Here is a 27579-nt window from a genome sequence, read left to right as displayed (position 1 = left end):
CAAAAGCACAGACTTTGTCAGCCTCCGAGAGAGTGCGGACAGTAATCAGCCTACAGTATTTGACTGTGTGGGGGACGATGTGCTCCAGGAGTCCTGTGTCTCTGTCACGCCAGGGATGCCCTTCCCAAGGCATCCGGGGCGTCAGTTCTCATCTCGAGCGTTCGTCTTCATTTCCGTGTATTCATTTCTTCTAGTCAAGCGTCAGGGACTCCGGTTACATTTTTAAAGCTCTCCAAAATTCAGAGTATTTTACTTTGTTCTCCAGAAGAGGTGGCTAGTGTCACATTTTTTCATATTTTTCAAAACAATAATAGCAGTTCTGATATGGACACCTTCTAAGGGGCTATTTAAAAGCTACTCTTAATTCAGGAAGACTTAAAGCCAGGAAGACTCCATTTTAGTAGAATGGCCACTCAACTAATTATCATCTCATCCACTTTGGACCTTTCTCTGTATTGTAAACCTCTGAGGTTTTTAAAAAATCTTTTCTTAAACTCTCCCAGCAGCAACATATTTCTATTAGCGGAATGGCAAAACTCATCTCTGAAGGGTCCAGTAAAAGCAAACTATTGGTTTAGCCTGTCTCTTAAAACGCAAGAAGATTTTAGTCTTTTCATAAGCAAATGTCTACTCATATATCTGAGGAACAATTCTATGAAATACCCACAGCAGTAAAGATTGTTCTCCTTTGGATTTTTATGTCCCTAACATGGTTAAATACCACAAAATAGTATTCCTCTTTGGATGCATGAATGGGTTAGATTCAGAACATTGCAACAAGAAGAGAGTTTTGCAACACATTGTACATGATGGTTTATTGGGGGAATGTCCCAGTGCTGTATGCACTGGTCAATTCAGAACAATCTATGGAAATTCCATAACAGGAGAGATACCAGAAGGAGCAGGACAAGCTGAAAGAAGAGTGGGAAAAGGCCCAAAAGGAGGTGGAAGAAGAAGAACGCAGATACTATGAGGAGGTAGGAAATTCCCTGGTAGGAATTTAACCCTGAAGCCTTAATTCCTCAAAATCTCCCAGAACTTTGTGTGTCCATTCTGCATGGGGTGTGGGGCTATCTTTGATTCTCTTTACTCACAGTGGAGCCCCATCAACCTTTTAAGAGTCCTGTAGACTGTGAAAGACCACTGCTTTCCCAGATTTAGTTTGTGGTAAAGGTATGTTGAGTCGTGGTCAAGGGAGGGAATAGAAGTATATCTCTTGTTTAGTCATAGAGGTCAGATTTTTTATTTGTCTTACAAGACATGAAACTATCAATTTGTTTATTTGTGTGTTTGTTAGGGAATTATTTGTGTGTTTGGTAGTAGAGAATTAATACTAATTTTGCAAGGATAATTTTGATATCAAAGCTAAGTGAATCCTTACTACTGCATTCACCATAATACTAAAGAGATTTGGAAGGGAGGAGAATTTGGTTTTGTTTGTTTCATTTTTTTTGATGAACAAGCCAGACCATATTCAAGAATTTAAAGCTATACTTTATGTATATTATCCAAAATTTATGATTAATATTGTTGTGAATTTTATCTTCAACAATAATTTTTGTGCATAATCCTCCCCCAATAGCATTTCTAATTAGGCTTCTTGAATCATATGAACTCATTATCTTGCAAAGACTGTTTTTCTAAATTAAATGCTAATTTCTTAATTATTCCCCATAGAGAATGCGATCTGATTTTAAAAGACCTTTTTTTATGCACTGCTTGTTTGCACATAATTCTGATGTTTTTCCCAAGGTCCTTTAATGACACTATTCTCTTGACAAATACTGTTTTTCCTTTTTCTCCCTTTCATTAATTCCTGTCCTTCTCCTAGGAGCGGAAAATAATTGAGGACACTGTGGTTCCATTTACTGTTTCTTCAAGCTCTGCAGACCAGCTCTCTACATCTTCCTCTGTGACAGAAAGCAGTGGGACGGTGGTAAGACCATAGATTAAAAGCAATTCATGAAATAAGTAAACCAAAATAAAAATATAAGACCACAAGGCCAAGTTTCCCACCAGTTTATATACAGGACTACTATAGAATCATGTCAGCTACCACATGCCCATTGTACCCCATGGTACCATCACCGCCATGGCCAAACCCTAGAGTCGATCCCTAAGAAGCAGCAAACACATTACTGAGGCCAGCTCTGCCCGCACAGGCTGGCAACCAAAGCCCCTGCACTGGTTGGCACGACCCTGGTTAGCGATGCCATGTGCTGGAATGTCTTTCTCACTGCCCATCATTCATTCACTCAGCAGACGTGTTTCTGCCAGACCATTCATCTCTTTGCCCTGGACGATGCCAACAAAATCAACAATACGCTCACACCAGCCTCCACAAAAGTTGCTTCTAAATAGCTCTTGAAGTTCCACATGAGATATATTTGTGTCTTCCAGGGCTGGAGAGAGTCCAGAAAAGCTAGTCTACCTCTATATCCCCTAAATAAGGTCATGGAGGTAGTGGACAAATGTCATAGCAAGACCTGGCTTGTCCATAATCTACACTTTATGTTTTTGGTGATATAAATAACAGAATACATTCATTTTGCAATGAACATAATACCAGTTGGGTATATGTCATATTTGTTGTTTCTGTAGTCAATTATGGTATGCTGCAACACACTATTTTTTTTTTAATTATCCCATTTTAATTTAATATAGATTATACAAAAGAAATTCACTACATTTGATATTGCCTAGTTACTCACCAAGCTCAGAATATTGCTTATCTTTGCTGTTGTATACAAAGATCATCACAAAAGCCAAATCTTTCATATCTCTTTCATGCTGCTGCTCAGTTGCTTCAGTCGTGTCCGACTCTGTGTGACCCCATAGATGGCAGCCCACCAGGCTCCCCCGTCCCTGGGATTCTCCAGGCTTTCGTATATTGCAATAATTATGAAACACTGTGTAGTCTTTAAAATAAGTTGTTTATAATCATAATCAAAGGAATTCTACAGTGTCCAACACCTAACTTTTCAATATGCGCCAGCCATTTACACATACCGAACTTTGAATTTTTTATTTAAACTTTTAAAATTTAAACACTTTTAAAATTTTAAATTAAAATTTTTTGTATAGTTTTTAAGGTTATACTCCATAATCTACATTTTAAAATAACCCGTGGCACTTGAAGCCACTTGTCCCTAAATAAGCAGTCCTATGATCTTGTTTTATTTTGGAAGATAGATTTTCTAACCAAATCCCTTTTGTGATAACTTTTGAGAGAGATCCAGATTACATGTTCATTTCAAATTATTGGAAATCAGTTACCAATCAGTTGATGTGAACAACCACTCTTTAAATTATAGACAATGTGATTGAAAAAAGTTTCAACTATTCCATGGCCAGTTGTCCAGTATGTTTAAAAATTATATTCAAGATTATCCTTGATTTCCCCATTAGAATAAGATGGACTTGGAAAACTGTTGTGAGGAAGAACAAGAGACAAGACAGAAGAGACCATTCCAGGAGGATAACAGTGACTCAATGCTGAAGACTAGGGAAGGTGATCCACTGGAGGAGAAGGGCAGGTATGAGCCGGTCCAGGGTGTTCATCCATGTGTGTGCAGTGGGGCTGTGCCCCTTCACTCCATCACTAATGCAAACCATATTCAGCTTTGAAATTATCTTCCAATAATACATTATCCATATATTATTGCTTGAACACATTCTAATAGCTCTGAAGTCAGTGTCCTTATGCTATTGAATAAAAATAGTCTAGTTTTTAAATAGGTAAAACCTTTTTTAAACAAGGAAGAGACTGTGTAGATCACCCAAGAGGCTGGCTCTGCCACCAGCAATTTCTTTATGATACAAATGTTTGCTCCTGGGGCTCCAACATATCAGATAGATATTGACAAGTGTGCATGCATGTGTGTGCATACACACTTGGGTACACGCTCATAGCATCCTTAGAGGGACCTAAAGAAACAACAGGTTATCTAAGTATTATTTTCAAATACTGACCAATTTGAAAGGTTGTTTGGGAGCTGAACTCTTCTGGTGGGACTTGCTCTGAGAATTCTTCTGGGTTTATCAGCTAGAAGACTCCCTGAATTGTAGGATATTGGAGTTTGGGGCCCATGTCTAGAGCCTGCAGAGCCCTTGAAACAGCATAGCTGTTTCCAGTTAAAATTATTTACAGAGAGTTTCCAGTTTTGAAATCCACAAGTCAAGAATATTTGAGGGATGCTGGTAAACATTTTACGTGAATTATTGCTATTTCTCCAGACAGTCCCTGTTGTCACCAGAAACTTTAAAAAGGTCTCCATCTCTCCTTTCTTTGCCATTGTTATTTTTTTTAGTCACTAAGTCGTGTCCAACTTGCTCCTAAAAGACCAGTGAATTACCATAGGCTGCCAAAGCCCCATACGGCCTCAATGCTTTCTACAGTAAGCCCTCTCTTGTGGAAATCTGGGAGAGGATACTTAGCTCTTTCATTCCTCAAGGTTATTAGAATGAAGAGTTTTGTGGACAAGGAGGTAGAGAGAATGTCAGAAATGAAGATTTGTTAAATTGGTGGATAATGAAAATTCAAAGCATTTTACAGTATTCTAAATCCATTTTAAATCTAGTTTAAAATAAAAAGAATATTTAGTTATCCCCATTCTTTTCATTTTGTAATTGGTACTTCCTTGTCCTAAGGGATAAGATCAGTCATTTCAGTTGCTTTTATCCCTGTTCTGAAATATATTTGTTTATTTTAACAGCCTAACTCAAGGGGTCTTGACTCATTCTGAGAACCCTGCATCAGAAGGAATCTACCACCAGCTGGATACAGAAGCTGGGGCCCCACAGTGTGGGGTGAACCCACAGCTAGCTCAGGGTAAGAATGGAGAAGACCAGCTCCCATGTTTCACTGGGCTTCCCAGGTGGCGCTAGTGATGAAGATCTTGCCTACCAAAGCAGGGGACTTAAGAAATGCGTGTTTGATCCCTGGGTGGGAAATAACCCCTAGAGAAGGGCATGGCAACCCACTCCAGTATTCTTGCCTGGAGAATCCCATGGACAGAGGAGACTGGCAGGCTAGAATCCATGGGGTTGCAAAGAGTCAAACAACTGAAGCGACTTAGCAAGCACACATGCATGTTTCAGTTATCGGAAGACCCCTTCCCCACCCCATCGTCCAGACAGATATGGCCTCTGCTGGCTGCTATGCTAAACAGCACAGTGAATAAACTCCCACCACTGTGCACCACGAAGTTCCATGAGATCACTGTGAGACCTTTGCAGGCATTAGTACTTTAAAGAAAGGTGATTACTAAGCACTAACTGTATATTCTTTCTTTGGCCTCAGATCCATCCCAGAATCAGCAGGTATCAAACCCACCAATGCACATTTTAGAAGATGTGAAGCCAAAAACCCTTCCATTGGACAAAAGCATTAACCATCAGATTGAGTCTCCGAGTGAAAGGCGGAAGTGAGTAACCAAATAAGATGATTGTGGAATTTATTTTATTTTTTTTTAATTTTATTTTTTTATTGAAGTTTAAATTACAGTGTCATGTAGTTTCAAGTGTACAGCAAAGGGATTTAATTATATGGAATTTCTTGTTCTTTAAACTAATTAAGAAGGGAGAAAAAATGAAAAAATGTGAGATGGCAGGTGGTCTGCAACATTTTTGTGCTTTCTCTCCATTCACTGTCATTGTTGAGGTAACATACTTATGAAGTTTGGGATGATCTTCCTGACAAGTAAATATTTACTCTGAATTTAGCAACTCAAAAGAGACAAAGTAATCTTTTTCACTGACAAATCTAAACATTGGAAAGAATTTTCTGGCATGTTGTATTACCAATTTATTTAAGCAAGTTTAATTGTCTCAGAGCCTATGGAGAGATGTTCTTTCAAGGAAAAAAATGCTTTCCTCTCCTTACCATTCTCTTTCCTTAAATAACTACCCCAGGCTTTAGTCTAATTTTGTAACAATTATATTTTTTACACTAAAAATAGTTCCGATCATTTTTGAAGCATGTCAGTGTAACAGGCACTGTGTTGAAGGGTTTGCATATATCTCTCTCCTCTTCTTTTCATATATTAACTCACTGAACTCGGCCAATTACATGATTGAGTTATTGTTCCCATTTTACAGATAAGGAAACTGAGGCTCAGGGAAATTAAATAACTTACCCAAAGTACTTGTCTGAATGAGTAGAGGTAAAGGGATTCAAAGTGAACCCACAATTTCATTATGTCATATTTGACCCACGGTTTCCTTGTAATCAGTTTTAAAAAGATAATATACATTATACTTTAACCAATCATTCTACCAGGAGCCAGACCACCTGGATTCAAACTTTTGACTCTGTCACTTTGCCTGCATAAAACTTTGGGCAAGATACCTGATCTTTCTCTGCCCTAGTTTCCTCCTGTATAAAATGGGAATAGTAGAAGCGCCTGCCTCACAGGGCCCTGTGCCCGGAAGATGGTAAGTACTGCACATTGTCGGCAGTGATGTTGAAAACGGTCGTGTCGGTGATGATGATGATAACTTGTCTTAGAAGTTCATCTTTTTATCTGATTTTTCTTGTTAACACTTTTTTCTCAACATAGGTTTAAACAATTTGCCCCTTTTCTCTTATGTCTATCTAATTTCATTTCTCTGTGTCTAGATGACATGTGCAGCAATAACAGAAGGTAAAATCACGTAGAAGGAGTCATTATTGTTATTGATTATTGTGGTGATTTTCAACCTTTTTTCAAGGCAATGGTTCTTATACTTTAGGATATTCCATGAAAAACTGATATTTTGAAGAAGACAAGCTCTGTCTAGGGAGGGAGTCTTGGAGAGGGGGGAGGTCAGGGGCTCAGATGGCCTCACGGCCTGTTGACGTCTATGCTGGAATTTCTCTTTTCCTCGTTCTTTTCTGTGTCCTATTCCTTTTTTTATGAGTGAAATTAACTTTTGAAAGCGAAAGCCCAGAACTGACGGCTTGATCACAGACAGGGCTCATATGTAACCAGCCACACCTATGAAACCGCTGAGGAAGCTTCTGGCTGGGAACCGTTCTGCCTTGGAGATGCCCGTGACATAGTGGTTATTGGTTGTTTTGAACATCACCCTTAATCACATGGACCTGTAATGAATTTCTGAATACGGGTGGAAGCCGCCTCACTGAAAAATATTTCCTTTAAGCACTGCTCTTTATTTCTGGGCTCTCCTGAAGAGCTTTTCCCTATAGCCCCACTTATCTTTCCCTTCCATCCCATTCATAGTTTTTATATCTAACTCATAGGCAACTTTAACTAGCAAAGAACCTGGCAAAAATAAACAGTAGAAAACTGTTTTGTCTTTTCTGTTCAACAGTGCCAGCCTGGTTTTGATATGATACAGCCAGTGTCTGAACAAACCTACTAGATGAAATTTTTTTTTGCTCTTTATTAAAAAATTACCACTAGGATGTGCTATGGTCTTTTATTTGGTTGTCAAGGAAGAGGGCTTTATTTTTTTTCCTCCTTCTAAAATGTCTTTTCTTGTGGGACTGGGCTTCTGTTTACTTATGATGTTTGGCTCTTTCCCATGTTGCAGGAAAAGCCCTCGAGAGAACTTCCAGGCTGGGCGCTTGTCCCCCTGCTCCCCCACCCCTCCTGGCCAGTCACCAAACAGGTACAAGAGGTCAGCAAGCCTTTCTGAGGCTGCTCTGTTTTGACTGGAGCCTGCTGGGCACCATCACCACCGAATTAGTGCTTGCCGGGGGACCATGGGGATTTGTCCACCCATGTCTCTTCCTGCACACACACACAGGCAGGACAGAGGAACACACCCCATCCACCTGAAGATTTTATCAGCCCTCGATCGAGAGAGCCAAGTGTGTGATGTGGGCACGACTGTGGCCATCGGCTTTAATTACATTGTGTGGAACCTGCAATCTAATAAGAAAACCCACCAGACAATTGCCAGGCTTCTAAGTCGGCGCCTTTCCCCCCAAGGAGGCTCGGTCCTTCTAGGCGGAATCCGCTGATGGCTCTTACAGCGGTCCAGGCAGGCGCTGAGAAGCGAAACTTCATCTTCCCTCTTACTCGACTCAAGCTCTCTAATGATTGCTTCTGGACATTAATTGGGCCCCATGATATTCTTAAAAGCTGCCTGAGCTCCCATTCCCTGGAGAAACAAATTACTAAGTACTGCAAGGTTTTCTTTGATTCAGAAATTTCATTTAACTACGGGATAAGAGGGAAATCCTAATAAATAGAGTTTTGTGAAGGGCAACTCTTCCTTTCTTTCTCGTCTTCCTTTCTGTTTCTTCTGTCCCTGTGTATACTGTTAGCTTCCAAATGATACTGCATATTTTAAAGTTTCTTACGTAATTCCACGAGTTTTCCTCACAGTCAGCATCATTGCAATCTGACCTTAGTTGCTGGAAAACTGACTTAGGGCCCAGCCATCCTGTCTAAGCCAATGCAATGGAAACCCGATGTGAGTTCTTCACACCAGATCACAGAACTTGGTGTCAGGGCAGAGATTGGATCCCCTATCTGCCTGGTACCTATTGGACTGGATCACGATTTCCTCTTTTAAGCAACAACAAAAAAATTTTAATAAATAAAAAGAAATGCTCTAGTGGGCCAATGAACCAATTACAAAAAAACTTCACGCAACTAAAACCTTAGTAAAACTAAACTTGATTGTCTTGAGGATTTAAGAAAATATATGATAAATACACTGAATCATTTCAAGGCATTTGATCACCGTGGTTGAACGGAATACAATACAAACTTTTTATGACAAATAATTCATGCATACAGAGTTCAGTGTCACGGTAGAGGCTTACTGTATTTAATCTCTCAATTATTACCGTCGTATAGCTAATGCTTAATTCCTGCTCATTGTCATTTCAGTATTTGTCATTTCATTCATGATATCAATGTTTTACAAACCCATGTTTTCTTTTTTTTTTTTTGCATGAGGCTCCATATTCGTGAGGCTCCATATTCCATTTCATCTTTGCATGAGGCTCCGGATTCTAAACAGCACATTTTATTATGCCATATATTTTGCAACCTAGGTCTATAAGTGGGAAGAAGCTGTGCTCTTCGTGTGGGCTTCCACTGGGCAAAGGCGCTGCGATGATCATTGAGACCCTCAATCTCTATTTTCACATCCAGTGCTTTAAGGTATGTATTCATCACTCTTCTCCCTGAGTACAATCGTAGTACAGAAATGGGCATGGAGACCATCTTTGAGGATGAAATTCTTCTGTCACGCATCCCTCTGGGATGTCAGGTTTGAGGAAGCAAGACATATTTGTGCCACGTGTCTTTGTAAAACTGTTTTTTTTGTTGTTGTTGCTGAAGAGTGTATACTCTAACAGGAAGCTAAGAAAGCCACCCAGGAGGACAGTGATACTTCTGAATCTTTAAAGGATTTAGAATGTAACATCTTTGCTTCTTCTTAGACTCTTGTGACCCAACTCAGAGGTTTTTGGTCTTTGGCCTGATGGGAGATTTCCCTCAATTAAGTGGTTACAGCTAGTTGCTAAGTTGTAGATCTCCACATGAGTGTGTCTGCAATCACAGATGGAATATTACTCCCTCTAAGAGCTGCCCTGCTCAGCACACTAAGTCAGGTTGCCTTTTTTACAGGTCCTTATAGAAACGTTCATGCTCCTTATTGCTCACTATCGAACTGTTTAATTATCGTCTCCTCTCATAAACTACACGCTCCGTAAGGGCAGGAACCGTGTCTGTCTAGCTCATCACTATTTCCTCTGTATACCTAGTGGAGATGGTATCAGTAAATATTTCTAGAGGAGTGAATTAATGAATAACTGAAAATGAGAAGGCTTAAATTCTAGTCTCAGATCTCCTGCCAATTAGCAGGTGAGCTAACCACTTAAGCTTGCCTGATTTATTTTTAAAAATTTACATGTCAGACTATATCGGCATCTCCTTTCATCACCCATGGGCATGTTTCAAATAATATATAATTTTCAAAGCTACACCCTCTAGCTCTGGAAGAGAATAATTTCTTTCCCTTTATCATGCTACCATGCTTTCCTGTGTTCTCGGGTTTTGTCCTGTTTCTTGTTGGTACCTCCCTCAGCTATAAATTAAACTTGCACAGGCTTAAAATAACTCTCACTTTACCTGTACGCTAAGAGAAAGTGAATGACGTCATTCTGAAATTATTAGCTTAATTATGTCAGTAATCACTGGAAAGCAAAACTTATAATGAACAAAACACAGTACGGATACTTAGACTCAATTTATCAATATTATTGTTGTAAAATTAACATAAATAAGGTATATCCTAAATTATCTAGGAGTATTGTGAGGCTCATAATATATACTTTTTTAAGAATTTCATGGTAATATCAAGATAACATGTTCTAACACCACAGTTTATTCTCAGAAACTTTATCAGAACTCAAAATAATCAAGGTGACAAAGAGTTTTTGCAGATTCTCAGTGGACAGGGGACTTGTCTTCTTAGCTGTAAAGGCCTTTATTTTCTCTTACCATTCACTTCCAAGAGCTGACTTGATGCTTTAAGGCGCATCACCATATGGATTTATCCCTTACCCTTCTGTGTAGGTGTAGCTTGTAATATAATTTGAATGGAACCCTCCCTGTGCCCCAGGTGACCTTAGAGCATCAGTCTGGGGCTCACCCTCTGTTCCTGGGCTCGGTCATAACCTGCCTGCAAGTGGCTGGCATGAACCATGCCCCCACTGCCTCCTCCTCTGGTTCAGCCAGTACAGTGTACCCCACCATCTCCTGCACGCAGGCTAACTTGGTATCATTGCCTCTCACATGGAAACATAAGATGGGGGTGCTATTCCGCAGTGATTATAGTCAGGTATTAATAGAACTTACCAACAACACTGAAAAGCCTTATTCAGAGACAAGTTTTGATATATAATTTGTTGGCCATGTGTTTATTTAAAACCACTAAGATTTAATCTGTTTAAAACAGTCTTCCATCTTGAGAATCAGCGTGCATAGGCTTTGGGGTTCAACCTGATAACTGCTCACCAACTTCTAAACCTTGGACAAGCCACCTCTTGTCCTAAGCTCTCTGAACCAGTGTCCTTCTCCATAAAATGTTAGGAGTTGGGATAAAGTGCTAAAAGTATATTATTTCTGGAAATCAACTCACAGAGCAGCATCTCATACATAGTAGATACTCAACAAATGTGGAGGTTAGAGAAGTGATTACTGTGCTACTCTTGTGAACAGTAAGCAAGCGTTGTAAGGAAACAGTTCCTTATGTGCCTTATAACTTCTGCTCTTTCTTCCCTGTAGTGTGGGATTTGTAAAGGTCAGCTTGGAGACGCCGTGAGTGGGACGGACGTTAGGATTCGAAATGGTCTTCTAAACTGTAATGACTGCTACATGCGATCCAGAAGTAAGTCCTGGGGGGAAATGCCTTGAGATGTATGGGTGCAAACACATGCCTTTCCTGGACCAGTTTAGGAATTCAACTATTTCTGCCTATCAGTTGACACTCCTACACTAAAAGAAAGATGTATTAACAATGGTAAAGAATCTGCCGCAATGAGGGAGACCTGGGTTCAATTCCTGGATTGGAAAGATCCCCTGGAGGAGGGCATGGCAATCCACTCCAGTATTCTTGCCTGGAGAATCCCCATGGACAGAGGTGCCTGGTGGGCTACAGTCCACGGAGTCACAAAGATTTGGACATGACTGAGTGACTAAGCACAGCACAGGTAAAAGAAACAATAATGAAATGGCCCCTTATTTATTGTTTGTTTCTTACTTGAATGACTGCTACAATGTGACCAAATTCTTTTTAACCAGAGGGCATTAATACACTAGCAGGTGAAAATGTAGACCGAGTTTAACACATTGCCTGAGCTCACCATGGAGATTTCAGTGAGACAGAGGGGTGATATAAGGTCTGTAAAACCCTACTTATTTGTTGAGGTATCTCTTTAGAATTCCAGCAGCATGTGGAGGGTATCTCACATGTGAAGAGTCACTCTGCACTGCTCATCAAATCAGGCACCCGCTCCTCAATGCCTACATTCAGAAGTTTCATGGCATAATGTGGGCTTTTTCCCAACTAAATTGAAAATTCTTTGAGAGACAAACTGGTGTGTTCTACTTCTCTGTGAATCCCCACTCTCCTCCAAAATGCCGGAGTACATACTAATCAGCACTTAACCAGTATATGCTGCCTTGAAGCTTCCTTGAGCAGCCTGCTCTCCCATCTTACGCCTAGGTCTCCTGACGTAGACAGGTCATGTATTAATAAATTTGGGGGGCCACGAGGGGGTGCTGTTGCTCAGCTGCTGTTTAGAAAATATGAAACTAGCCAGTGGCTAGCCTCTGAATCTTTCCTCAGTCTCCATCATAAATATAGTCCTTATGCTGGATAGGGCTTCTTTAGTGACTCAGTTAGGAAAGACTCTTCCTGCAGTGTAAGAGCGGAGAAGGCAATGGCACCCCACTCCAGTACTCTTGCCTGGAAAATCCCATGGACGGAGGAGCCTGGTAGGCTGCAGTCCGTGGGGCCGCTAAGAGTCAGACATGACTGAGCGACTTCACTTTCACTTTTCACTTTCATGCATTGGAGAAGGAAATGGCAACCCGCTCCAGTGTTCTTGCCTGGAGAATCCCAGGGATGGTGGAGCCTGATGGGCTGCCATCTATGGGGTCACACAGAGTTGGACACGACTGAAGTGACTTAGCAGCAGCAGCAGCAATGCAGGAGACCGCCTGCAGTGCAGGAAGCTAGGGTTCAATCCCTGGGTCAGGAAGATCCCCTGGAGCAGGAAATGGCAACCCACTCGAGTATTCTTACCTGGAAAATCCCATGGACAGAGGAGCCTGGCAGGCTACAGTCCATAGGGCCGCAGAGTCGGAAATGACTGAGCACACACATATAAATGCATATATATGTATATAATATATAATTATATTTTATTTAAACTATATCTGTATTTGTTTGTTTTGTTTTTATACATTAAAAAGGAAAACTAAACCCTTTTGTCCCAGGATTCAAAGTAATTTTTTTTCTATTATTTACGCGAATTGGAGTTTTTCTGCAACCTCAATGACCTGTTGAGTGTGAGCCATGGAACCAGAAGAGGGCGCTGTTAGGTTGAAGGATGGTTCAACCAGATTTGAAAGTGCTGTAAATCTGAATTTCTTTCAGAATTTACAGCAATTAAAGGATGCCAGCAGAGAACAAACCCGAACCCACTTCTGGATAACAGTGACCTGTTTTGATCCAGATTTTTATTTTAATTGAGAATCTGGGTGTTTCATTGACATTTCTTTTGGAAATTAGCTTTTAGGATCTAGGCCAGCAATTTTTCTCTTGTGTATACAAATATAAAGGATGTTAAGTGCTTTTGATTCCAAATCTGAAGACAAGAACCATGGGATTCCTGCAACTGTCCTGTAAGATGAAAAATAGGTAATTGGAAGTAGATTAAAGATACTATTTTTTCTTTATTTAATATTTTTGATGCACTATTTCACTAGATATTTTTTAGAATACAAATGTACTAAGACAAAAGCAAAAAGGTTCATTATCTCTTTGCCTAGAGAACCAGTATCTATATTCAAAAGAAGAAATAAATAGAAGGTATAAATGATAAAAGTTCAGGAAAAAAAAATGGGTTTTTTAGAAAGATAAAAAAAATTAAAAATGAAAAAATCTTCAAAGTTAACCACATAATCACTTTCTAATAATTTCTTGGGGACAAGGGCAGAATGTATGTTTGTATATACACATGTGTGTGCACAAACACACAGATGCATGTGTGTGTGACACGTCTACCTGTGTTGGTTTTTATTTCACAAAGGTAATGGCATAACCACAGCGGTACTTAGTTTTTGTTGCTGCTGTTTTTAACTTAAGGATGAAAGTTAAAGTGTTAGTCGCTCACTCCTGTCTGACTTTGCAACTCCATGGACTGTAGCCCACCAGGCTCCTCTGTCCATGGGATTCTCCAGGCAAGAATACTGGAGTGGGTTGCCATGCCCTCCTCCAGGGGATCTTCCCAACCCAGGGACCAAACCCAGGTCTCCCACATTGCAGGCAGATTCTTTACCATCTGAGCCACCAGGGAAGACAACTTAATGATATATCTTGGCAATTTTTTCATAAAGCATGTTCTTTCTCCTCATTCTTCTTAAGACTCTTTTATAGCTGCATACAGTCCCACTGTATGGACTTACCATAATTTAAAACTAATGTGCTATGAATGAGTGCTCCTGTTAATTCCAGGTTTTTTTTAATACTATTTTTTAAATGCTCCAGTGAACATGCTTTTATGTATGTCTTGATGAACCTTTGAAAGCATCTCCACAGGGTAGGTTCTGAGCAGTAGAAAGTGAAGTCGCTCAGTCGTATCCAACTCTTTGAGACCCCATGGACTATATGTAGCCTACCAGGCTCCTCAGTCCATGGAATTTTCCAGGCAAGAGTACTGGAGTGGGTTGCCATTTCCTTCTCCAGGGGATCTTCCCAACCCAGGGATCAAACCCAGGTCTCTCACATTGCAGGCAGACAGTTTACTGTCTGAGCCACAGGGGAAGTGCAACTGCTGAGTTAAAAGGCATATGCCTTTTAAATCTTCAGGCAATTTGCCTAATTATATTCCCCTAAAGAGCAATGTATATGAGAGCCTCTTTCTTTCTCCATGCCTTTGTCAGCTCTGGATATCATCAAACTTTTAAAATTTCCACTCTGCTAGGCTGGGGGAATAAAACCTCTTTGCTTTGATCTGTAGTCTTTAACTAACTATTAGTGAGTTTAAGCATCTTTTCATTTGTTTGTTCACCATTTATACTTCTTCTTCTATTAAAACCTTTTATATTTCTGTATCATTTTCCCATTATTCTATTATCAGTTGCTTTTTATGAGTTTTTTGTAAATTAAGGAAATTTTCCCTTTATTTTATATTTGCTACTTTGGGCAGTTATCATTGGTCTTTCCACTTTGTGATTTTTTTCATAGAATAAATTTTCAATTTAAGTAGTGAAACATATCTCTCATTCTTCCTTTTTGGATTCTGGGTTTTGTGTTCTACTTAGAAAAGCTCTGACTACTCCAAGAGTATAAATAAATTTAGCTGTGATTTCTCCTAGAATTGTTTTTTCTTTTCTTTTTGGCATATAAACATATGATAATCAGAAATGTATGTGGGGGTAAGAAATAAGATAGATACTAGATTTATTTTGTTTTCCAATTAGCCAATTGTGCGACTATAACTTACTGAAAAATTCCATTTTTTCTTATGAATCTGAAATGCAACTTTCTCCTAAACTAAGTTCCCATATATATTTTGAGTCTGTTTCTGGATATTTTATCATGTTTTGTTAACCTATTTATTCTCTGCTGCTGCTGTTGCTAAGTCACTTCAGTCGTGTCCGACTCTGTGCGACCCCATAGACGGCAGCTCACCAGGCTCCCCAGTCCCTGAGATTCTCCAGGCAAGAACACTACAGTCTTAATTATTATAGCTTCATATTATGCTTCAATATTGAAAGAGAGACTGGCTACCTTCTCTCCAATTATTTTTTTCCAAGTTTTCCTAACTCTCACGTTTATTTTTCCAGATAATTGTTAATATCATTTTAGACTAAACTTTAATCAGGTCAACAAATGGCAGGGAGAATGACCTCCACATCTGAGAGTACTGCTCATCTCTTTCTTGGTGTCATAAGGAAAAACTGTACCTTCAGAGTGAATAGGAGGAGAGGCTAATAGTTGGTTAGAGAAGTATAAATCCACTTGAATTGATTGACTATACCCCAGATGCAATAAGAGAGTCAGAATGGGGAAAATGGCTAAAAATAATTTTTTTCTTTTTTTACTTGATTTTGATCTGAAGTTAAGAAGAAGAGAGATGGATAGATATGAGAGGTGGTTTACATCATAGGCATTCTTAGTGAAATGAAATAATTTCATTGTGTGGAATAATAAAACCTGAATATATAATCCTATTTTCTTCAAGTAACTGGTCACATTTAAATGAAATTTTTTTCTTGGAGGGGGAAAAATAGCATAACAGCATATTAAAATGCAATTCCTAAAAGTAATGTAAACAGTTTGTACGTTCATATGTAAATGGGAAGAGAAGTGCAAAGCAAATTACCTGTCACGAATCAAGCCGTCACATGGTTTAACTGGTGCCATTTGTGTGTGGGTGTTGGATGACCATGTCTTTGTGTCTGTTTGATCGTTCACTGTCATGAAATGCATTTAATGCAAAATCCCTGGGGTCTTTTCCAATGTTGCAATTGCCTCATCATAACTCTAGAGCCTAAAATGAAGGAGAAACTTTGTGAAGCAGGAAATAGGGAACCCAAACCATCCTTCCTAGATAGAGTTGCCAGATAAAATACAAGATGCCCAGTTACATGTTTTTGAGTTTCAGCTAAACAATTAATTTTTAGTATGTGTATGTCCCAAACATCTCCTGCTTAGGATTTAGCACAAGTGTATCCCAAATATCCCTTGGGATATATATACTAAAAAATGTATTTATTATCTAAAATTCAAATGTTATTGGGTGTTCTATATTTTATTTGCTAAATCTGACAATCTTGTTTCTAGATCATATGTCAGATTCTTCCTGTTGCAATGTATTTATTCTTAGAGAAATCACAAGCTAAGGAAACTGAGAGAAAAGAAATTATTTTCTTGCTTATTTGCCACAGAAAACAAGGAAGAAAACTTGGTGGAGGTCATTTGGTTTAGTGTGAAATCCAGAGGACTTCAACCAAACTTGACAAGGCATAGGAACCATAGGAACTGGGCTCCTTGTTTAGCTCCAGGATAGTGCTCAGGAGTCTGCATTTCTAACAAGCTCCAGGTGATGCCAATGTGGCCAGTCCCTGGACCACACTCCAAGTGGCATGGCGGGACAGATTTCCCCTCCCTAGAAGGAAGAGATGTTGGCAATGGTCATTACTAATTTCAGAAGTGTTTAAACATCTAAATCCAGAATGGTTGACTTCTGTAACCAAGTGTTGCTCTGTTTTCTTCATGCCAGGTGCTGGCCAGCCCACAACGTTGTGACGTGGTTTTCAAGCTTCCAGATCACTCACCATTTCCTTACTGAGGGTGTCCCCTGGCAGTTGTTTAACAAAATCCCAAGTTCAGGGGCTCCACAGCATTCATCTGATTTCTGAAAGGCTATTTTAAAAGATGGTATCTGTTCTTTTGTAGCACAGTGTTCGTGTTTTTCCTGGTTTCCTTTCCTTTTTTTTTTTTTTTTTTGGCATTTGCACAGTATATACAAAGAATATTGAATTGTAATGATCCTGAATAGTTCAAAAAGAAAAGGTCTTAGCATGGTCAAACAGGCTTATGGTTTAAAATATGTTATTCTCTTTTTGGGGAGTTAATGAGATAAATGATGCAATAAACCTGTTTGGTTTTTTTGTTTTTTTTTTTAGCATTTCTAGGAATTAATCATTTTATGTTTACAGAATTGAGCTGCAGAAAATGCAGGACATGCCAATTTGAGACACATGGTCTTCTGAGTCAGGAGCATACAATTAATGCATTTCAGAAACTAAAAATCACACCATCTAGCTCTGAGCTATAACTTGTTTTTACTGCAAAGTCACTAGGCTGATAATATATACTGTAATCTTGAAACATTTGTGTTACTTACCTTTTGAGGTGGAAGTCATACCAATAAATTATTGCACCGTTAGTATTAGATTCTGTGTCCTTTGGAAATTATGCCATTGATATAGGCCGAACCATCGAATAGAGAGAACCCTTGTAATATTGGCTAGGTTTACACTCTGGGACATTGCCCAAGGGTAGGAAGAAACCAGAGGGACATAATTCAGTCATTATTTCCAAAGTTACTACCAAAATCTGTGAGGAAGTTTAATCTTCCAAAGAGTGGTGGGTCAGTGATAGCCAAGAGAGCTTTGTGGCTTGCTTCTCTTCATGCTCTAGATTCAATAAAAGGCTCAGTGTGGGACATATGGAAGCTGTCGTCGAGATCAGTCCATCGCTAGGTGTGACCCTGCTCACCCTTGCCTGCACCTTCTCCTTGGGGCCTGAAGCCCAGGTGGCTAAAGAGAAGCACTGAATCCATCCTAATAGAATCCAATGACATACAATGTGAGAAGCCACTCGTGTGTGATCAGCAAGCACCTACCACTCACATCGTCCCCTGCCCACCCCACTGGATCCCTGCCTGCTCTCCTCCACGCCATCCATCACCAACTCTCTTGACTTCTGGAACTCCAGAACCCAGAATTCTGGACCTTGCTCATGGAGAAGTTTAGCAAGGAACTCTTGTGGAGGGCTGGCTTATTTTTTTGCCCTGTGTGATGAGTTTCATCTGGCCAAGAAAGGAATCAAGTTATTAAAAAGCATCCCATTTTAGATCTTCAGGCTGTTTTCCTGAAGACTGGGGAAAGGGGGACTATTTATTCTGCCTTAAAATGATGGCAAATAAGTGAAGATGACAGATGACATTTTGTGAAGGTAGACTCTGGATATACTCCTAATAGGTTAACGTAGTCATAAAAGGAGATCAAGTAGATGTTTTTCTGTTATGTAAGCAATAATTTTTTTTCTCTGTCTTATTGAGTATGGCTAGCAATTATTTATTTACATGCTAGACAGTTCTCTGCATGCGGGTTCCATGTAAGTGCAGAAATTTCCTCAGCCACTGGAGATAGTTTGGCCATTTTGTTATTTGGACGAGCTGTTGTTAGATTGAAATTTACACATCATTTCATTAAAAATTGTGCCTTAGAAAATGCAAAGCTGTTGCACATAGTGATGAATTATGGATGCAGTACATTGGAGAGAGATGAAGTCACTTCCAAGTTCTCAAGACTTCTCATGGAGGTGTTGGCTGCTTTACAGGGGGGAAAAGTTTAAAAAAAAAAGAAAAAGAAGAATTGAAAACATTTTGAAAATGTACAGATTAAGTCCAATATTTTGATTAACCACCTGCATGTTTTATTAAGTATTTTGATAATATGGATGTTTGCACTTTGCATGATATTAGAAGAGTACTTTACCACCAATAATGCACAAAACATGTACAATAGAATCATTCATAACCGATTTTTATAGAATACTTTTTACATGTGGAACTCCATCCATTATGTAAGGATTATATGGATATTGCACATTCTCTTCTGGTTTCACAAACCCATTTATACATATTTCTTAGTGAGACTCATTGTACATGTATTGAAGCTAGAATCAAGTCAAGAAAAATAAAGCCCCATTCTCCAACTGCGAAATGTGCTTTTCCATAATGAACAATAGTCACCAGCACAGAATAATCTCCAACATTTTCTAAATTCTAATTGCCAACTGTTTCTATTTATATTTGATTTATATTTCATTTGGAGTCTGTTACATGGCAGCTCGGGCAGACTAGATCTTGTTTTTTCCAATGCAGCATAATGAGTATGATCTATTTCTTTTCAAATAATCTCTGAGATCCCAGGAAAAAAAATGCTGTGCTCCGTTGAGCTACAATGTAAATGTGTTTGTTTAAAAAACAGATGAGGCAAGTGAGTGATTTATTGTTCCTGAGGAAGTATATCTTTTTTTTCTTATACTTCAAAAGCTAGTCTCTTCTTTCTTAAGAAAAAAAAAGTGGGTAACTCTGTTTTTCATGTGCAAACTTTCATGACATGTGTTCATTCTTTCTGTGTAGTGTTATTAATGCAATACCTACTATAGTTATCTATACACAATGTAAGACTTAACAAGCTGAAATGATCCACCTCATATGTGAGTCCGTCCAAAAGATGTTACTATTCTGGGTGGGCCAATGTTCTGTATCAGTTACACTAACCTTCATTTAAAATATTTATTCTAAAATGACTCTGAGAAATAGTAAAAAAAATAAAATAAAGTTGTCTAAAACGCAACAGCTTTTATAGTAAATGTACATTTATAAATAAAATACTCAAATTAATTTTGTATTTCACTGATTTTTTTTGAGGGGCGGGGAGTCAATTTTCTTACTTGGGGAAGAGACAATCAAGCTCTCTTTTACAGCTTTTGGTCCATAATTACACAGTCAGATGATAGCAATGATGCAGATTTGCATATGTATATTGATGCATCTTGAGGTCAGCTATTTAAGGCAAATCAAACTTACCAGCTGACTGTGCGTGCTAAGTCACTTCAGTCATGTCCGACTCTTTATGACCCTATGGACCACAGCCTGCCAGGCTCCTCTGTCCATGGGATTCTCCAGGCAGGAATACTGAAGTGGGTTCCATGCCCTGCCCTAGGGGATCTTCCCGACCCAGGGATTGATTGTAGCTGTCACTAAGGAATTGCCTTCCATTGAAGGATTCAAACTCCTTGAGATGAGATGAACAATAACCAGGAGAGGCCACGTGAGTGCCAGTGGAAATTGTCTGAACAACCAAATGATGGTTAACCTCCAGTACTGGCTAGAGAAAACCACATCAAACCCTTTGAAGTTGCTATATTCTGCTGCTTTTTCCAGCACTGTCCCAGTGCTCGCTCTCACTGTAAACACACAGTCTGTTCACAGAGGACTTTTCTCTCCATTGTTGAGTCAAGGAATATGCTTTGAAACAGTGGCATTCTGCTGATACTGTTAACTTTCCAAAATATACATGTATCTCAAATCTGTAGGTGGTGACAATAGCAATCAAATTCCTTGAAAGTTTCCATCATTTTAAGATACAGTATTCTAATTGTCATTGCAAGTTGTATTCTGCTTTTTTTTGGCAAAGTTGGATATGAATTAGTAGTTGCTGCTCTTTTCATAGAAAAGTGAATTCTTTGCCTTTAGAAGAGAAGTTTAGAAACTACCAGAATAGTTTAATATATCCATTGTTATGTAAGTGAAAGCTTATTCAGCTATAAAGCAATTCAAGACAAAAGACTGTTATTCTAACATATGATCTATGAGCAATGTCTTTATTAAAATAAAAATATTTTTATCTAGGATAATATTGAACTAGCTTTTTTTTCTATTGACTTTCTTTAAGACCTTAGGACTTCTTTTTAGGGCCCAAATCTGGACCACAGAGAATCTCTCCTCATCCTTCAGCATTATCTAAGTCAGGGGTTACAAATTCAAATGACTGGAGGGACCAGTTAGGCATTGTAAATGAGAACAAGAAGAGGATGATATTAAGAGAGTGGTGTAGACTATGCAAACTGAAAACATGCACAGTTCTGTCTGACAAATGAACATATCTACAAACAGAAACAGACTCACAGACTTGGAGGACACATATGTGGTTGCCAGTGGTGAAGAATTGGAAACTGAGATTAGCAAATGCAAACTAGTATATATAAGGTGGATGAACAGCAAGGTCCTACTGTATAGCATAGAGAACTAGATTCAATATCCTGTGATAAACCATAATGGAAAATAATACGAAAAAGAATATATGTATAACTGAGTTGCTCGGGTCCAGCCCCGGTGGATCCAGGGAATTCGAAGGGGAGACGGCATCGGCGATCAGGAAACAACAGCTTATTTAAATGTTAATTAAAGATATTAAAAGTGGTTAAATAAGGATAGCTCAGTGAGAAAATTTAGTGGAGAAAAGAGGCTGAATAATTCAGCCAGAAGGTGAGAGAAAGAACAACATGGGGAGACCAAGCTTCGGTGAACAAGGCCTGCACTTTATTTTCCAAAGTAATTTTTATACCTTAAGTTATGCATAGAGGATAATGGGAGAAGGGGTAGAGTCATGCAGTAAGCCAGGCTTTCTTCCTGCAAACTTATCATATGCAAAAGTTTAGGTGATTTGCATCATCTTCTGGCCTGGAGGCCTGTTAACATTTTAAGACCCTTTCTTCAGAAAACTTATTTTTCTCTAAAGGTGATTAGTCAGGCACCACCCTCCAAAAGCATTAGATAAAGTTGCATTCCTACAGAGCAAAGGTGTGGTGGGCTATAACAAGAAAAAGAATTAACTCAAGGGTCCAAGGTTACAAACATTAAAGCTACTACTTACACCAATTATATTAATCAATACACTGCCAGGGACACAGCAGGTAAGGGATATGGAGACTTAGCAGCAAACATTGGCCCAAGAAGTGAAAAACCCTTCACCAATACAATTTTAATCAATCTTTTAACTGCTCAAAGGAATCTGTATTTAGACAGTTTAGAACATCTCATGCCTCTCACAGTTGGGAGGCTCTGAACAATCACATGTGGCCGGAAAAACCTTTTCAGGCAGGCTAGAGGACTTCCAAAGGAGTTTGTAGATTGAAACACTGTCACACCCAGGAATTATTAACTGGAGTTGTAAGTTAACTCTTTTTTCAGAGAGAGGTAGTGGGGGACAGCCCCCTGTAAAGTCAGAGGTGTAGGTGAGAGCACAAAGCAGAAAGTAGGCAGACTCTGGTTTTGAGGGTAGATGCTCGAGAATTTCCAGGGGGACTCCTGAGGCTCGATCCCACCTTTGCGTATGCCGAGCCTCCTTCCTCATGATCTTTGCCACGGGCGGAGCTCCTGCTCCCGACACTGAGTCACTTTGCTGTATACCTGAAATTAACACAGCGTTGTAAATTAACTATACTTCAATAAAATTTTTTTAAATAATGATAATAAACATTGGCACTGGTACACAGTGGGGAGAAAAGAATAGAACAGTTCTGTCTAAAGGAAAAAGCAGCTATTGGGCTCTAACCAATTGTTTTTGTGTGAAACCCCCAGCCTTTTAAATGTTGACAGCAATTCAAAACATTTTCAAGCACAGTGCCAACCAAAATTGTGTCACTCCACAAACTGTACCCACAAGTTCAATTTTGTTCTCAGCCTACCAGTCCACAACATGTAGCTAAAACCTTTGCTTTTCTATCAGCTGCTAACTTGATCTGCTGTGAGTCATTTCATTTGATCTATACATCAAGGTTTGCCATCAGAGTTTTTGCTTTTGGAGTATCTTGAGTCATTCAAAGAAGCTAACAGATCCATTGATCAGCAGGTGGTATGGCTACAATTCATGACACTTTGAGCATTATTCGTGTATTGTCATCAAAGCATGCTATGCTACAAGCATCCGTGTTCAGCATTTTGCAGAACCACGCCCTTCCCTTCCTTCCTTCTGAATGACTCAGAAGGACAGAAGAGTGCAAATATACAAAGTAGAATTTTTTCTAAACTTGTTTAGCACCATTTTCTCAACTGTACTTTTGCAAGCACTGTTTTATTTATCAAAAAGCAAATTCTGGCATGTGAGAAGATGAAAGTATGCTTCCCTGTTTATAGATAAGGAATAGACATATAGAGGAATAAGTGAGTTATTCTAGATGAATATAAGATTTTACATAATTGTGTGTTTCACCAACTGGCTCCAGTCAGGAGTGATTAGGTGAAGCTCCTAGTCCACTGTGCCTGACTCTCATGTCTGGGACCCACATGAGACAAACCAGGAGGACCCCTGAGCATAGCCAGACTTCACAGAGTTCAATGTGCACTCAGAGACTAGAACTATCTTTTTATAGTAAACTTACACTTATAAAATACTGAAATAGATTTAGTATCCCATTTTTTACCCTTGGAGTTTGCCTTCTTACTCTGGGGTGAAAGAGGAGAGCTGTCCCTTTGACGTCCCCTTGGACACTTCAGTCTTTGCTGGACAGGAAGCTGTCCACCATATTTGTCCAACCCAACTTTTGTGTTGTGAAACTGGACTTCCACTTTCTCAAACACAATAGCCAAGACCTGAACAAAAGAAAAGCCCCATTCTAACCATTCTGATAGGGAGAAGATGCTGAGGGCCCAGCACATTAATTTCTTTATCGCCACAAACAAATTCATTCCTACATGAATCAAGGCCTTCATTTTTTCAGCATGGATAGTGACATTGTCCATGTTTTCTTCACTGTCCACCAAGGAGAGAGAGAATTATCACAACAGGCCCTGTTGATTTAGAAAATACCTTGGCTGAGGAATTCTCCCACAGTCCAGTGGTTCGGCCATGGGGGTTTCACTGCTGGGGGCCTGGGTTTGATCCTGGTTGGGGAACTAAGATACTGCAAGCTGCAAAGTGCTACCAAAAAGAAGGAAAGAAAAAAAGAAAATATCTTGGCTGAAAGTGAGTGAAGTAAAACTATAGGAAGCCCCTATTAAACATGGCACCAGGCATTATACCCTCACTCAATCAGTTCAGCTCAGTTGCTCAGTCATGTCCGACTCTTTGTGACCCCATGGACTGCAACACGTCAGGCTTCCCTGTCCATCACCAACTCCCGGAGCTTACTCAGACTCATGTCCATTGAGTCGCTGATGCCATTCAACTATCTCATCCTCTGTTGTCCCCTTCTCCTCCCACCCTCAACCTTTCCCAGCATCAGGGTCTTTTCAAAAGAGTCAGCTCTTCATATTAGGTGGCCAAAGCATTGGAGTTTCAGCTTCAGTATCAGTCCTTCCAATGAACACCCAGGACTGATCTCCTTTAGGATGGACTGGTTGGATCTCCTTGCAGTCCAAGGGACTCACTCTCAAGAGTCTTCTCCAACACCACAGTTCAAAAGCTTAGATTCTGCATATCAGTGATATATGGTATTTGTCTTATTTTGCTTACTTCATTTAGTATGATAATTTCTAGGTCCATCCATGTTGCTGGAAGTGGCATTATTTCATTCTTTTTTATGACTAATAGTCCACCATGTGTATGTATATGTGTGTGTGTGTGTACATATATACACGCATGCACACACATATTATTTGTCGATTCCTCTGTCGATGGACACTTAGGCTGTTTCCATGTCTTGCCTGTTATAAATAGTACTGCTGTGAACATTGGGGATGCACGTATCTTTTCAATGTTTTTCTCTAGGTAGATGCCCAGGAGTGGGATTGCAGGCTCATATCCTTTATATTGCTTTCTACGTTTAGGACCATGTGTGAAAATTCCTGTAAGGACTGAGTTTCCTGTTCCTCTGACTGTGCAGAGGTTCCCCCCACCCCCGTCTTTTTTTTTTTTTTTTTGAGTCATGATGTGGATTTCAGAAGCTACAGCTCCCTAGTTTGCTTATCTTCCTTGTTCACACCTTTCCACTACCAGGACTGAGGGGCTGTCCTTGCCGGCACGGACCTTATGTTGGGTGAAGGAGGGGGTGGGAAACCAAGTCAGTGGTGCTACCACGGCCCTCAGGCAAGAGGAATCAGGCTCCATGCCTTTGCTGGCTGCCTTCAACCTCACTTTGCTAAGGTGGAGAGGGGCGTTGGAATTGTCTGCAATGCATGGCTGCTCGACTCTGGTTTCTGTCTCCTGTTGTTACAGCCCCCAGGCACTCCATTGAACTTTTATTAGGGCAAGTGGCTAATAGGTAAGTGATGCATTTAAAAAAAATTTTTTTAAAGCTTGCTGATTCATTAACATGTGATTTCTTAAGAGGATGGATATTCTAGAATAGACTTATTGGAAAAGACCCTGATGCTTGTCTTCTCCAACACCACAGTTCAAAAGCATCAATTCTTTGGTGCTCAACTGTCTTTATAGTCCAACTCTCACATCCATACATAACTACTGGAAAAACCATAGCTTTGACTAGATGGACCTTTGTTGGCAAAGTAATGTCTCTGCGTTTTAATATGCTGTCTAGGTTGGTCATAACTTTCCTTCCAAGGAGTAAGCGTCTTTTAATTTCATGGCTGCAGTCACCATCTGCAGTGATTTTGGAGCCCAGAAAAATAAAGTCAGCCACTGTTTCCCCATCTATTTGCCGTGAAGTGATGGGACTGGATGCCATGATCTTCATTTTTTGAATGTTGAGTTTTAAGCCAACTTTTTCACTCTTCTGTTTCACTTTCGTCAAGAGTCTCTCTAGTTCTTTGCTTTCTGCCATAAGTATAGTATCATCTGTATATCTGAGGTTATTGATATTTCTCCCTGCCATCTTGATTCTGGCTTGTGCTTCATCCAGCCTGGCATTTAACATGATGTACTCTGCATGTAAGTTAAATAAGCAGGGTGATAATATACAGCTTTGACATACTCCTTTCCCAATCTGGAATCAGTCTGTTGTTCCATGTCCAGTTCTAACTGTTGCTTCTTGACCTGCATACAGATTTCTCAGGAGGCAGGTCAGGTGGTCTCGTATTCCCATCTCTGTCAGAATTTTCCAGTTTGTTGTGATCCACACAGTCAAAGGCTTTGGCATAGTCAATAAAGCAAGAGTAGATTTTTTCTGGAACTCTCTTGCTTTTTGTATGACGCAGCAGATGTTGGCAATTTGACCTCTGGTTCCTCTGCCTTTTCTAAATCCAACTTGAACATTAGGAAGTTCATGGTTCACATACTGTTGAAACCTGGCTTGGAGAATTCTGAGCATTACTTTGCTAGAGTGTGAGATGGTGCAATTATGCAGTAGTTTGTACATTCTTTGGCATTGCCTTTCTTTGGGATTGGAATGAAAACTGACCTTTTCCAGCCCTGTGGCCACTGCTGCATTTTCCAGATTTGCTGGCATATTGAGTGCAGCACTTTCACAGCATCATCTTTTAGGATTTGAAATAGCTCAACTGGGATTCCATCACCTCCACTAGCTTTGTTCATAGTGATGCTTCCTAAGGCCCACTTGACTTCGCATTCCAGGATGTCTGGCTCTGGGTGAGTGACCACATCATCGCGGTTATATGGGTCATGAAGATCTTTTTTATATAGTTCTTCTGTGTATTCTTGCCACTTCTTCTTAATATCTTCTGCTTCTGTTAGGTCCATACCATTTCTGTCCTTTATTGTGCTCATCTTTGCATGAAATGTTCCCTTGGTATCTAATTTTCTTGAAGAGATCTCTAGTCTTTCCCATTCTATTGTTTTCCTCTATTTCTTTGCATTGATCACTCTCAATAGTTCAGTATTAATTACCTGCTGGGAGCCGGCATATTGCATATTGAGTGAGGATCTGGAATAGCTCAACTGGAATTCTATCACTTCCGGGAGCCAGCGTGGGCACTCCGCCCATGACAAAGGTCATGAGGAAGGAGGCTCGGCATACGCAAAGGCGGGATCGAGCCTCAGGAGTCCCCCTGGAAATTCTCGAGCATCTACCCCCAAAACCAGAGTCTGCCTACTTTCTGCTTTGTGCTTTCACCTACACCTCTGACTTTACGGGGGGCTGTCTCCCACTACCTCTCTCTGAAAAGAGAGTTAGCTTACAGCTCCAGTTAATAATTCCTGGGTGTGACAGTGTTTAACCTACAAACTCCTTTGGAAATCCTCTAGCCTGCCTGAATAGGTTTTTCCGGCCACATGTGATTGTTCAGAGCCTCCCAACTGTGAGAGGCAGGAGATGTTCTAAACTGCCTAAACACAGATTCCTTTGAGTAGTTAAAAGATTGATTAGAAAATGTATTGGTGAAGGGTTTTTCACTTGTTGGGCCAATGTTTGCTGCTAAGTCTCCATACTCCTTACCTACTGTGTCCTTGGCAGTGTATTGATTGATATAATGGATGTATAGAAATGTAAAATGCAGCTTTGTCCAATGCTTTTTTGGAAGGCTGGCGCCTGACTTTGGAATAATCACCTTTAGAGAAAGATAAGTTTCTTAAAATGTTAACAGGCCTCCTGGCCAGAAGATGATGTCTATCACCTGAACTTTTGCATATGATAAGTTTACAGGAAAAAAGCCTGGCTTGCTGC

General features: G+C 39.8%; 1 protein-coding gene across 21 annotated transcripts in view; it reads left to right on the top strand.

The window, feature by feature from the left end:
* The window catches only part of LIMCH1 (LIM and calponin homology domains 1), a 352260-nt gene extending 332360 nt beyond the window's left edge, over positions 1-19900 (top strand). For 8 of the 21 annotated variants that reach the window (XM_025290118.3, XM_025290122.3, XM_025290121.3 and 5 more), the window contains 8 exons: positions 885-977; positions 1832-1936; positions 3409-3536; positions 4713-4831; positions 5303-5426; positions 9014-9122; positions 11253-11355; positions 16982-19900. In XM_025290118.3, the coding sequence (XP_025145903.3) occupies positions 885-977; positions 1832-1936; positions 3409-3536; positions 4713-4831; positions 5303-5426; positions 9014-9122; positions 11253-11355; positions 16982-17007 (807 nt within the window). In that variant the 3' untranslated portion in view covers positions 17008-19900. Of the gene's footprint in view, positions 1-884; positions 978-1831; positions 1937-3408; positions 3537-4712; positions 4832-5302; positions 5427-7536; positions 8958-9013; positions 9123-11252; positions 11356-16981 lie in introns of those variants that run through there. The other 13 variants (XM_025290120.3, XM_025290132.3, XM_025290129.3 and 10 more) reach the window with 6 other exon arrangements.
* Positions 19901-27579: the final 7679 nt, after the last annotated feature.

This window comes from Bubalus bubalis, chromosome 7 (assembly GCF_019923935.1).
Source record: "Bubalus bubalis isolate 160015118507 breed Murrah chromosome 7, NDDB_SH_1, whole genome shotgun sequence".
Classification (NCBI taxonomy): Eukaryota; Metazoa; Chordata; class Mammalia; order Artiodactyla; family Bovidae; genus Bubalus; species Bubalus bubalis.
The sequence above is the reverse complement of the archived record's forward strand: the minus strand, read 5'-3'. Positions and strand labels throughout refer to the sequence as shown.